At 38.5% G+C, this 13,394-nt stretch overlaps 1 protein-coding gene across 2 annotated transcripts in view; it reads left to right on the forward strand.

Annotated features, from left to right (window-relative positions):
* The window catches only part of ZZZ3 (zinc finger ZZ-type containing 3), a 67,706-nt gene that overhangs the window by 26,177 nt on the left and 28,135 nt on the right, over positions 1–13,394 (forward strand). Inside the window, exons 2-6 of one of the 2 annotated variants that reach the window (XM_073357288.1) lie at positions 9,765–9,903; positions 11,416–11,563; positions 11,647–11,765; positions 12,092–12,163; positions 12,395–12,496. In XM_073357288.1, the coding sequence (XP_073213389.1) occupies positions 9,765–9,903; positions 11,416–11,563; positions 11,647–11,765; positions 12,092–12,163; positions 12,395–12,496 (580 nt within the window). The remainder of the gene's footprint in view (positions 1–9,764; positions 9,904–11,415; positions 11,564–11,646; positions 11,766–12,091; positions 12,164–12,394; positions 12,497–13,394) is intronic. The other variant, XM_073357289.1, reaches the window with a different exon arrangement.

A 13,394-nucleotide genomic window follows, 5' to 3' on the forward strand; every position in this document is an offset into this window, starting at 1 on the left:
TGAAATGCAGTCACTTTTTGGGATGGAAAGTGGTAACCAACAGTGCACAACATTAGATAAGGAAGAGAAGAAATATTTTTGTTACCAGGGTCACAAGACCAAAACCTTTGTCTTATGAAAGGTGCCATGGGATGTTCTAGTTCATTGGTGGGCAACCTGCGGCCAGCGGATTGCACGTGGCCCATCAGGGTAATCCGCTGGTGGACCGCCAGATAGTTTGTTTACATTTGCATAGCTGCCCGCAGCTCCCGGTGGCCTTGGTTCGCCGTTCCCAGCCAATGGGAGCTGCGGGAAGTGCGGGCCACAGGTTACCCACCACTGTTCTAGATCCACAGACAGCTGACAGGACCGCTCTTATTCTGAAAAGTGCACAAACAATAAATAGCAGTGAACTCAGTACATTCATTTTTATTAAATATAAAATTCCAAAGTAATGAAAGCATTCTGTAACAATACCTTTATAACAGTTGTCAGCTTTATTTTGTGCTAGCCATATAAATAGGCTAGGAAGGATATTTTTGTATCAATAAATGTTGGTAAATGTCAATTTTACTGTACAGACACAAACCAAAGAGAAATATTTCCATAAATAATAATCAACGTATACAGATAGGCAAAGTAAGAAAATGCTGCTTGAGAACATATTAGAGTTTGAATTAAGGATATTTACTTTGTATATTTTGGCACAATTTATGTTTTAAAGTTTATAAAGCTTTAACTTTTGGAATCTCAGCATGTACTGTTATTAAATAATTATTGGCTGACCCCCTGATCCCTTCCATAATTTTCCACCACTGTGAACATTTAACTTGAAAAAATACTTACAAATAAACATCAATATTATCCATAAAAATTATAAAAAATAAAAATTGAATTCTGCCAAGCCTACATATAAAGCAAAATAATTTCATAAACTATCTGCTTATTTCAAAAATTATTGCCTAGAATTAGCCCAAGGAGAAAACTGCATTTGAATAAGGGTTCTAAGACCAGGAGATAACTCCACTTTCAAATGGTAAGAGAAAAAATTATTACTGTCATGGTAATGCAAACGTTTCCAATACATATGAAATCGATGCCAAACCCAAATAAGTATAATTTGCTTATACATGTGTCTGCTGGATAGACTTGATAAATCCTAAAAGACAGAGTTGGTAATATAGTGTGAAATTGTAAGAGTCCAAAGCTCTAGCAATTTCCATTGAGTGATTAAATAAGCAAATACAAGAAGGTTGAATATATTGTGGCATTGTAATCAGTTGTGTTGTCACATGGTGTTGACAAAACTCAGTTCATTATCTCCTGCTGGTATCACAAGCCTAATTTGTTTTACTTGAGAGAAGAGCAGAATTGATACTGTTCACTCCAGATCTCCAACCTAAAACAAGAAATGAAGGTGAAAATGGAGAGGCCAATGTATCAGATCAAGGAAAACTGCCAAATTATGGGTCCATAATGGTTTCGGATTTTTTCCTTACATTTTGTGTGTGAATTTAGTGTGCAACTGACAACTCTGGTGATGGAAGTTCTCTATTTACAGTGGAGACAAGAGCATGTACTTCTCCACAGTCCACCCTATGTACATAAACCCAAACCTTTTGGGGGGATTAATTTTTAAAGAGAAGAGGGTATGGCATCCTTCATGCACATCCAGTGAATTTGACACCTCTGCTAATATTATGAACAAGTAACAAGTCTGCTACTTTTGGTGGTTTTTGTGGCATAGAAACGTGTCAGAACAAAATTGAAGCACAAAACTCATTTAATAAATTACTGATTAGCTACAGTGGGTGTTTTTTCATTTCCTGCTTTAGAATGGATTTGGACTGGTGACCTATCAGTGAAAAACTTGATGTCCCATCACCAATTCATTGAAACATTCAGTCACATGGAACTATTAAGTTTTGAAAGCAACATTTGAGGCCTTGAGAAGCTATAGGTAAAGTTGTTGGCACTAACTGTGACCCAAGAAATCCAGTGGTAGCACAGTATAAGACTGGTGATGTGATGGAGAGAAATCCATTCCTTTAAAGACCCTGATGACATCACATTATCTGTGAAGAAGTTTGCATATAAGTGGTTCTTTATTATTATTATTATTATTCTGTTTTTTTAAAAAGAAAAATAAATGCAAGAAACATATTCTGTTCGTAAAGCAAGTGGAAGCCAGTATGTCAGAGACCACAGTCCTTATGATAAGCCATTGTCATTTCCCAACTCAATAAAGATGAAATATGTGATCCATTACTGGATACCTAAGGACAGAAATATAATTAGCACAGGACAAGTAATAAAAAAAAAATGACCACAGCAAAAAACAAATGGATCTTGCATCTCAGAAATGACTAGATGCACTACTTTGAGGATTTGTTGTGGGCAAAAAAAGAACATGATTTCCCAAAGAAATTTGTCAAAAAAAAAAGGTAGCATCATATTAAGCAACCCTGCTCCCCTGCGCCCCATATGGCAGCATCTCAGAAATCGAGAGCACAGTGTAGTGCTTACATTGTGGGACAATCTAAAAATGGTGCAACAAACATTACAGCAGAACACTTGAGTAGGGGATTCTTGTCAGTTTATATCTGTCTTTTAAAACCTATTTTATTTTTAAAAGTATAGTCTCAGGAAAGCCTTTTATTTCATCTTAAAGATCACAGAGAACCCTACCTATTTAGATGATCAGATAGTTTAGTAACCTCTTATTTGGAAGGCTTTCTACAAACTACTGTGTATTTTGTCTGTCATTAGTGTTCTAATACTGCATTTTAGAGACTAACCAATTTATTAGAGCATAAGCTTTCGTGAGCTACAGCTCACGAAAGCTTATGCTCTAATAAATTGGTTAGTCTCTAAGGTGCCACAAGTCCTCCTTTTCTTTTTGCGAATACAGACTAACACGGCTGCTACTCTGAAACCTGTAATACTGCATTTGTAGATTTAAACAAATCTTAATTTCACAGACTGAAAGAGTTCCTGTGGAGAGCACTGTGCATTAATTTTTTCAGAAGTGCTAATAATTGAATGATTTTAGAGATGTTTGTTGTTAAGATTAAGTCTGTAACTTGAGTTAAGTCAGTGTAGTATCTAATTGTGTCTGCGTCCTGGTCTACACTATGGGGTTAGGTCGAATTTAGCTGCATTAGGTAGATTTAAAAATGACTGCATCCATACAACCAACCCTGTTCCGTCGACCTAAAGGGCTCTTAAAATTGACTTCTGTACTCCTCCCCGATGAGGGGAGTAGCGCTAAAATTGACCTTGCTGGGTCGAATTTGGGGTAGTGCAGACATGATGAAGCGTCTGTTGGAGCTGCAGGAAAGCCAACAAGAGCACAGACCCCCGCTACATCCACTGTATAACCTCCTCCCCTTGTTCCATAGCCTCCTCACCCAGACACCCAAGAATGCAGGGTGGGGAGACTTTGGGCACCCAACCATTCCACTCCAGAGGATGGCCCAAGCAACAGAAGGCTGTCATTCAAACAGTTTCATTTTTAGTGTGGTTCCTCCCCCACCCCACCCGGGCTACCTTGTCAGTTATCTCTTTTTTTTTTTTTTTTTTTTAATTAATAAAGAAAGAATGCATGGTTTCAAAACAATAGTTACTTTATTTTGAAGGGGGGAGGGTGGTTGGCTTACAGGGAATTAAAATCAACAAAGGGGGCGGGTTTGCATCAAGGAAAAACACACATAGCTGTCACACCGTAGCCTGACCAGTCATTAAACTGGTTTTCAAAGCCTCTCTGATGCACAGCGCACTTTGCTGTGCTCTTCTAATTGCCCTGGTGTCTGGCTGCTTAAAATCGGACGCCAGGAGATTTGCCTCAACCTCTCACCCCGCCAGAAACATCTCCCCCTTACTCTCACAGATATTATGGAGCACACAGCAAGCAGCAGTAACAATGAGAACGTTGGTTGCGCTGAGGTCTGACCAACAGCGCCAGCGAGCTTTTAAGCATCCAAAGGCACATTCTACCACCATTCTGCACTTGCTCAGCCTATAGTTGAACTGCTCCTTACTCCTGTCCAGGCTTCATGAGCCATGGGAGCAAGGGGTAGATGCAACCACATGGTACTGCCGGGTGGGAGAGCAGCCTGAGGCAGAAGCCTCCAGCTCGCAGGAGAGCAGAATTGCAGCAGAAGCAGTGGAGCCGTACACCATGTCCTGGAGGTTGGTAGGAGCCGAGCAGGGAAGACGTTCCCAGAACCCCTAGCCAAGCTACAAGATGAGGACGGCTACCAGTCCTACTGCACCGTCTGCTGCAGAGTAGCAGGAGAGCAGAGTTGCAGCGGAAGTGGTGGAGCCATACACCATGGATGAGTACGGCTAGCAGTCCTACTGCACCGTCTGCTGCGAAGGCACCCAGGAGCTGCTGCTGTGTAGCAATGCCAGCGGCTGCAAGTGCTTCTGTAATCGAATGCTTGGAGGTCCTGGTAGGGCAAAGTACCTCAGCCAAGGCAAAAGAGCAAGAGCCCTAGAGCTGTTACATATGTCAACCACAGAAGTGCTATGGGGTGTTACAGCGCTGACCGGACTGGAATGTATGGCTGCAAGACTTCTTCACCAGTGGCAAAGGACAGGAATATGATGCACCTAAAATCTAAAAAGGCCTGCACATTTCCCAGAGTCACTGCCCTTGATAAGAGAATGTCAATGATGCCATATCAGCCATATACAGTACTGTATAGCATCCACAAGGAGCTTTAGAAGGGAAAGAGGTGGCAGGGGTGGGGAGGGTGGCTTGGAATTTGGAGATAGACAGAAGTAATAGAAACAAGATAAGGGGAGACAAGGAAAGAGCAATGAAAGCCCAGCAGGACAGTCAGCCCTTGAGAACTGTTTCATGCTTTGCACTTGCACTCTCTGAAGAGTTCCACATAATGGTACGTAAATGTGTCTCAATATGGTATATACTGGACTGAACAAGTAAGCAAAAATCACACATTCTGCATTTCCCCAAAAAGCTTGGGGGAGGGGGGGATCTAATCCCAGTTTAGTTCATTTCTAGGAAAAAAGACAATTTCCACTTCTTAATTTTCATTTTATTTATTTAGCATAGGGGATGGAGAGGGCATTAATTATATGCAATAAAACACTATCAGAACAAGGATGACATTTTTTACTAGAATGTTATTTTTAAAGTACAATTTAATTAATTTCAGGCCGAAAGGACTTGACAATGTTATTTTATATTTAATTTTAAGATCTGTAAGTAACCTAATAATACTCATTCTAGATTTCGTCATTTAATCTGTACTGGGCCAAGAGTAAAGTGCTTACTTAATCACTTTTTAATTATAGGAAAATAATACAATTGATTTAGATTAGGTTCACTTGGCAACGATGTTAATATTTTGAGAAATATTTTACTATGTTATTAGAGTAGTTGTGCTGAAAAAGTACTGATCTTCCATTGTGAGTTTCATGGAGTTTTAAATATCAATTTATATTCTGTCTAAATTGCTTTAAACAGGTGTGTAGGACCTTCAATTTCAGTACTCCTGCTATCAGTAGGTGTATTGTCAAGTTAAACATTTATTTTATATTTGTTAAAAAGAGACCTGTAGTACTAACACTTGTATTTCCAGCCACAAAAATCTTAAAAAAAAAAAGAAGCATGAGCCAGGCTCCCAAAAAACATGATTTTAAAAAAAAAAAGTGTTTTTGTCTCCTACTTTTTCAACTTTTAGTGTTCACATTTTCAAGCTGCACTTTGCAACCATGAGACTTATAAACTTACTTACTTTTAAAATGACAGCTCTGATCTTCATGTATTAATGTGATTCTACAGTCCTGCGGCCGTAAGAAAAATCAGGGTGAAAAGCTGGTTTCTGTATTTTCAAAAATGTAATGAGATACTTATTTTGTGAATCTTTTCATTTAATTACACAAAATTTAAATTTGGAAGCTAAATTATATGACAATATCCCTTGATGAATGTTGTAATCTCCAAATAGAAATAAATACCTTTAGCAGAAGCTAAAAACATTACTGGGAAATCCTATTTATCTGAATAGTTTGCTCAGCAAGTTGGGTTTGGCCTGAGGATATAGCTACAGTAACTGCAGATACACATTGCATGTAATACTTCTGAATACTTCTTACGTTTCTGATTTTTATCAAGAGCAAAGGGAGATAATTTATGAACCAGTGAACTTGCAATTCCTAAAGTGTCTTACTCAGCTGATCAGACCACAAGATAGGGAGAAATAGTTACACAGATCTGAATTTTCTTGTTTCTTCAGGAACGTAATTTCCTCTAGTCCCACCCACAACTGTGTATATTAAGGCCATAATAAGCTGATGACCCTTCTATTTTATATGTGCATGCCCTGTCTCATAGACTGATATTAGAAAAACATTAGTCCTTGTGAAAAATGATGCACTACTTAAAATCATTTAAATAACTGTTTTTCCTAAAACATTAAACAGTGCGATTGAACTCGGTGATTGTTTTATCTTGGATTCTTTTTGAAAAACTGTTGTTTAAACACAGTCTGGGGAAAACAGTTTAAGATACCCCATGTTTTTATTAAGAAATAAGAAGGCAGAAGTTTATTTAAAATCTTATGTAATTGACTATATTTATATAATTTATTTACTAAATTTATGTATTGACTATATTTATATAATTAACTATATTTTTAACCTTGGTTCTGCAAACTTTTGTTGTGTGTAGTTATGAAAGTGAAGGATTACTAGTACTGGTTCGAGCCACAAATAATGGTGTCAGGCCCTGTGCTATTTTTTACACAAAAACAACAAGGAGTCCACCGGACTGCTTGTTTTTGTGGATACAGACTAACATGGCTACCCCCTGATTATTTACACAGTTCTGCTAATGTACCTTAATCCTGACCAGTGACACATCTTTCACTCAGATCCAAGGCTTGTCTCAGACAGACACTGCTCGTTGTGCAGAGTTGTGTGGTGATTGTGATGTGAATTTAGGAAGCTAGGTGAAAGGCTAGAGTATTAGGACCTGATCCAATGCCCATGGAATCAGTGGGAGTTTTACCATTGACTTCCATGGTCACTGGATTAGGCCCTTAACCGCTTGAATCACCTCAGTCTCTTGGACAAATTCTCAAGACTTAATATGTTAAATTGTATATCTTTGATGATAAGATACTGCATGTAAATATCCCATGAAATGTAGTCACTGTGTTCAGAAAAGGTAGGAACTTTTATGAGTCATCTTATCTTCCTCCCCCCACCCCCAATAAAACAGCAAAATAACAAAAATGTAAGTTTTTAACATTTTCTTGTTGGTTTAGAGGAAACTGGAGTGCTGTTCCAACAGTTGCACCCTATTAATTGCTTGTTTAATTAGTATTTTGGGTTTTTTTGGTTTTCAGGTGTATACAGACAAATGTCAACTCTTTGCCTCCTTCCCCCCTCCCCCGCAATAGAAGAAATCTTGTACCTTATTTTCAGTAAGCCCTGTGTTTTTCTTGCAGAGGCTGCAGACCTGAACCTAGGTTTCTTGTCTTCTTTCCTTGTTTTCAGTTACTGCATTTTTTGTTCTCTTAAAAAAAAAAAAAAGGGAGGGGGGGGAACAATTATCTTCTGGTATGAGGACCATTTAACATTGGAAAATTCACAACTTTCAAATGAGCAAAGCACAAGGATCTGGTGGCATGAGGTGCCTGTTTTGTACCTGGCACATGGAGGCCCTGCTTTGATCTGTGCCTTTAAGGTCTGATCCAATTCCCATTCTAGTCAGCGGAGAGACCAAGGCCTTATCTACACTGCCACTTTACAGCGCTGCTACTTTCTCACTTAGAGGTGTGAAAAAACACAGCCCTGAGTGCTGCAAGTTTCAGCACTGTAAAGTGGCAGGGTAGACAGTGCACCGTTGCTTGTAGCCGCGCTCTCCCTGCGCTGGTAGTTACTCCCTGCGACTACACAGCAGCAGTGCTTTAACGTTGCTAGTGAGGAAATACCCTCACATTCACTTTAGTTGGAGTTGGATCTGATCATTCACACTTGTACTTGACGCTTCATTGTGTTAAACTTGCTTTAAGTGAAAGATCAATAGAAAACAGGAATTTGTTGAAATAGAAGATAATTTTTGTTTTTAAGGTTTTCTCTGGGTTTAATGCAAGTCAGGTTACATTGTTGGGCCTAAACCAGGAGTTCCCAAACGGCGTTGTGCCATCAGCAGATGAGGGCGCGGCAATCCCTAGTGCACGCAGATCCCATTTTGCACTGCACAGCATGACCTCACATATGTGGTGCATGCGAGGTCGTAATGCATGGGGGACGACACTTTGCTTTATAAAGTAGCGTCCTCCATGCTGTCTGGGGTCCCGGCAGGACCTTTTCTTCATTAAAATGGGATTGTACCTGCAAAAAGTTTAGGAACCCCTGGCTTAAACTATATAAAATTATAATATTACAGCATGCTCTACACTCAAAAATTAGATCTGCATAGCTCCGTTGCTCAGGGTTGCACTGTGCCATAGCTGTGCAGCGGTATTAGCTGTAGTGTAGACATGACCTACATGTATACATATCAGAAATATTTATATGCAAAAGTTCTCAAACTTCCTTGTTTGCAGGACTGGAGTCATATATATGTAGGTACATCCACCATTACACAACTCGGAAACCTAAATGAAATAAAATAGGCTAGGTCTTTACAGGAACAACAGAAAACAATGTTGTGAGTCTCTCCGCCCCCCCCCCCCCCCACTTGGACTTGTTTTGTCATTTATTTAACATGTTCTTAAAGCATTGTTTACAATATATGTATTCTGTTTCAGAAACAGTAAATGAGATGCATGTTAATTTTATCTTTTCTAGAAATACTGGAACTAACCTGATGAATGTGTAAAGGACACAGGCAATAGAGAGAAATTTTATTAGCCAGCTCCTATTAGGATATTCCAAACAATGACAACTATAACATTAATAAAAAGCTACTAAAAAGTAGTTCTCTGAATTTTTTTTAAAGGTTCATATTACAATAACATATAATTTCATCACCGGGTTGACTTATGGAAAGCAGCTTGTGGGGAAATATGTTAATAGATACTCTCCTAAGTAATTTTACATTCTGGAAAAGCAGGATGATGTTGAGTACAGCTTGGCAGATGTTGTGGAGGGGACTAATTTTTGGTTTGGACTTGTTTATTCTTATACTAGGTGTTTTCTTGTATATGTTCATTTTGAGTCTGTTTAGTTCTCTCTTGGTTGATCTTTGTGAATAATTGCACTGTAGTATTTTCATCTGAAGCTGCTATGAAATTCTCGGTTTCTGTAGATGAGTATCTCAATCATTCTTCTCCACCTGTGGTAGAGTAACAAGTTAACACTTAATAATGGAATCATTTGTCATGGGGTGGGGTGAGGTGTGGGGAAGTTTATTTTGAGGTAGGAAATAAAAAGTCATGTCTTTTGTCTTTCTGTTTTTACCCTTGTGAGCAATTCTGGTTGTCACATGTAGCTATTGGGAAGCTCAGGAGCTTGCCTTATGTCACCATGATTTGTTGCCATTTTTATGAGCAAACTGCTAGAATAAGGATTTCATATTAAAGGAATGCCTGAATTTTCTGTTTTATTGGTGTGCTTTGTATTTAACTACTTAAATATCAGTCAAGACCATTTTTGTTTCAGTAAAATGCTTTGCTAAACTGTTACAGATAAGTGTACAACACTACCTGACTTCTTCTTAGTAGGTAATCATGGCTGGCATTTAGATTTTTTGTTGTTGTTTTTGCTAGAAAACTTTAGTGAGATGTTTCCCTTTGTCTCTGTAGTTATCAGAGACTGTTACAGACGATTGCTGTACTCGAGGCTCAACGTACTCAAGCAGTTCAAGACCTTGAAAGTTTAGGCAGACACCAGAGAGAAGCACTGAAAAATCCCATTGGATTTGTGGAAAGACTCCAAAAGAAGGTATACAGTAGGCATTTCTTAAGTTTTACGAGAACTTTTTTTATAACAATTAACTCCTCACCTATTAAAAACTAGTGTATTTTATATATACTTGTGTAAATATTAAAAGGTTTAAATTCTGTAGTGAGAGAAAACTGCCCTATGTTCAGGTTTGATGATTGGTTAAATATTGGTTAAACCTATAAAATACAAGTAATTTTGAAAAATTTCTTAAGGACACATTTTTATAGGAGTATAAAACTCATCTTGTCTTCAAGCTTTCAATGCATATTGGCTTTTCAAGACTTCTATGATCAGAAGAAAGCATTTTGTGGTAGGGAATGATATCAAGAAATCATTGGCCTTTGTCACCAAAGAGACTTAAATGCTTTGAGTTCTATTTCAGGTTAGGGTACTTTTAAATGGAGATTGTAAGCAGGAAATGTAGTTAGTAAACTGAAAGCAAAATGAGCTATAAAAGCATACCTCAAACCAAGACAGTGCCAGTGATTATATCAAGCTAGTGTACATGTGTGGAGGAGGAGAACAAATTTCAGTAAAGAAACAGATTTCATTTTCAAAAGTTTAAAGGGAAGTTATAACAACAGTAACAGGGAAAAGAGATTTTTTAAAGTCTTAATAGTTTCTTTTTTAAATGAAAGCAGTGACTGACCTTATGTTCTGATAGCAGCACATTGTGCTTTAGTGAAGGTGAGATGCTGGTTCTGGGAGATTCCCTTTCCATAGGCTAATATAAACTTGGGGCCTGATCCAGAGGCCACTGAAGTCAATGCTTGTCTTTCCATTGATTTTTTTGAGTGCTTAGAAATCAATTCAACAAGTTATAGTTGTGATTCATCTGGCATCCAAGCACTGTGCTCTGGCAACCGTATCAGCCAGTCCTTGGAAAACATTAATGCCTGTTGCAGAGCATTTCATGTATTTTACCATTTTGGCCAAAGAAATTATGCGAAATGGTATGTGTGTGTGTTGAACATTGCCAGCAATTGTATTGTGGGCAGAAGGCAACAAAATCAGCTTAACAGTAAAAACGCAGTATAATGTGCAGTCATTTTTATTATAGTAGACATTTAAGTTTACATGTGGATGGGATTAATCAGTTCTGATAACTGGGTTACTTTTAGTTCTCGTTAGTCTGCTGTGTTTGCTTGCTGGAGTACAGGTCTGGGTATACAGTATTTTTTTAATATTTAACAAATCAATGAAGATAGACAGTAACAGGATATGAAAATCAGAAATACTTGGCTGCAACTATTCAAAGTAATTTTCAAACTCCATGTCCAATAAACCATCATTGACCGTGCCGCTGCATATTTTATATGCCCTGCTGTGTATCGCTCTTTGAAAATGCTTTTCCTATATAAAGAATGTGTGCTGCATGGCACTTAAATATACAAACTTTGACTCCTGCTGTTAGCTAAAAACAGATCCAGGATTTCTGTGGTTCCATATCCTTTCATTTGGATGCTAAGTGACTGCATTAAGTATTGCTTCTCATTTTGATTCTTTCAGGTTGATATAGGGCTTCCATGTCCTCAAAGAGTTGTACAGCTGCCTGAGATTGCCTGGGACCAATATACCACCAGCCTTGGAAACTTTGAGAGAGAATTCAAAAACCGGAAACGTAACAGTAGGAGAGCAAAGCTGATTTTTGATAAAGGTAAGTGGAAAACTAAGTGTATATTACAGGAAAAAATAACCTGCTATGTTGGTTTAATAATTCTTTCTTTATGTTGCTTGTAGTAGGTTTGCCTGCAAGACCAAAAAGCCCTTTGGATCCCAAGAAGGATGGAGAGTCCATTTCATACTCTGTGTTGCCTTTAAGTGATGGCCCAGAAGGTTCTACAAACAGCCGCCCACAGGTAAATGTTATAAAAAAGAAAGTAGGCAAAATTTTACAAAATAGTAACTTTAAAATACTTATTAATACTACATTATGCGGGTAGTGTTAAAATTGTTATAATAAATTTAATGCCTCGGTTTCCAAATGTTCAAAAATTCAGTCATCAGAACACTTGGTGATATCATCTTTTCATGTGACCAAGTCAGATAACTTTTTTCTGTCCTCTACCAAAATAATGTTTTCATGTATGTTTTTCTTTTACTTGGGTGGAAAAAGGGTTAAAGTCAAGTTATCCTAACCTTTTTTCTAAAGTCCTATTCCATGTTATATACTGTATTTAAGCAGATGATAAGAGGGCGACTTTGCGATGAGACCAAACCCGAAACTTTTAACCAGCTGTGGACTGTAGAAGAACAGGTAATGGGAAACCCTAGCTAGCTCGTAGACCATTTTGTAACTGAACAGTGATGTTCACCGAAATAAACTCAAATTGTTAAAGCGCATAACGCTTCGGAGTCAGAGATAACATGTATGTATGTATTCATTTTTTGCACCAGTTTGGTTTTTTTTTTTTTTTTTAGTGACAAGCCATGCCCCTTCTAGATAAGGTGTATTAATGTTTATGATCTTGTCTTGTGCTTGGTTTAGAAAAAACTTGAACAGTTACTCCTGAAGTACCCACCAGAGGAAGTAGAATCCCGACGGTGGCAGAAGATAGCTGATGAACTGGGAAATCGAACTGCAAAACAGGTAATGGGGAATTCTCTTGCATAAGTAACCATTTCTCTTGTTGCTTTGTAGACATTCCAGGAAATACTAGAGGGGGTAGGTGTCAGGTGGTCTTTTGCATAGCTTCTTCAGTAATGGAATAGTTATGTAGGATTTGCCTTGCAAAAGTCAGGTCGATTCATAAAGAGACAAGAATTTTTTAAAACTATAAAAAGTATTTTGGTTGGAAAAGAATTGATTGCTTCTGGGGGAAGGAACCTCACCAAAAAATTCTTTGCTTTCTTTAGTGGCTATGCCCTGGGGACTACTGACATCAATTACTGCATCCTGAGGATGTTGAAATACATACAAAATGAAGCTGCCCACATTCCATTTGGAGATTTTAAAATACTCATACTAGATTAAAAAAAATCAGGAAAGTTGTCAAATCCTCAGATCCAACCTGTTAATATTTTGATGAAAAATGTAATCAGTCATCCAAGGCAAGGGCTGAAGCACTACTAACATCTCTACTAAGGGATCTGACCATAGGGCTCTTTGTTAGGACTCTTAAATGTGAAATTGTATTAATTTTTAATAAATGCCCACAAACCATGATTAAGCTGTCAGGTCTAATTGTTGTCCATTAGACTTCATGCAGTGCAAGGCTGGATTAATGCTCCTGTGGGCCCGGGACTATTAGATTTTGTGGGGCCCCTGTATACAAGTCGTTTTCATGGGAGGAAGTTTGGTGCAGGAGGGGGCTGGGGCAGGGGATTGGGGTGTAGGAGGGGGTGCGAGGTGCAGGCTCCAGCTGGGAGGCACTTACCATAGGCAGCTCCCAGCCGGTGGCATAGCAGGGCTCAGGCAGGCTGCCTGCCTTGCATAGCCCAATGCCCCTCCTGGAAGCGGCCAGCTGCTGGCATGTCTCTGCATGTCC

This window comes from Lepidochelys kempii, chromosome 8 (assembly GCF_965140265.1).
Source record: "Lepidochelys kempii isolate rLepKem1 chromosome 8, rLepKem1.hap2, whole genome shotgun sequence".
In the NCBI taxonomy this organism is placed as follows: Eukaryota; Metazoa; Chordata; order Testudines; family Cheloniidae; genus Lepidochelys; species Lepidochelys kempii.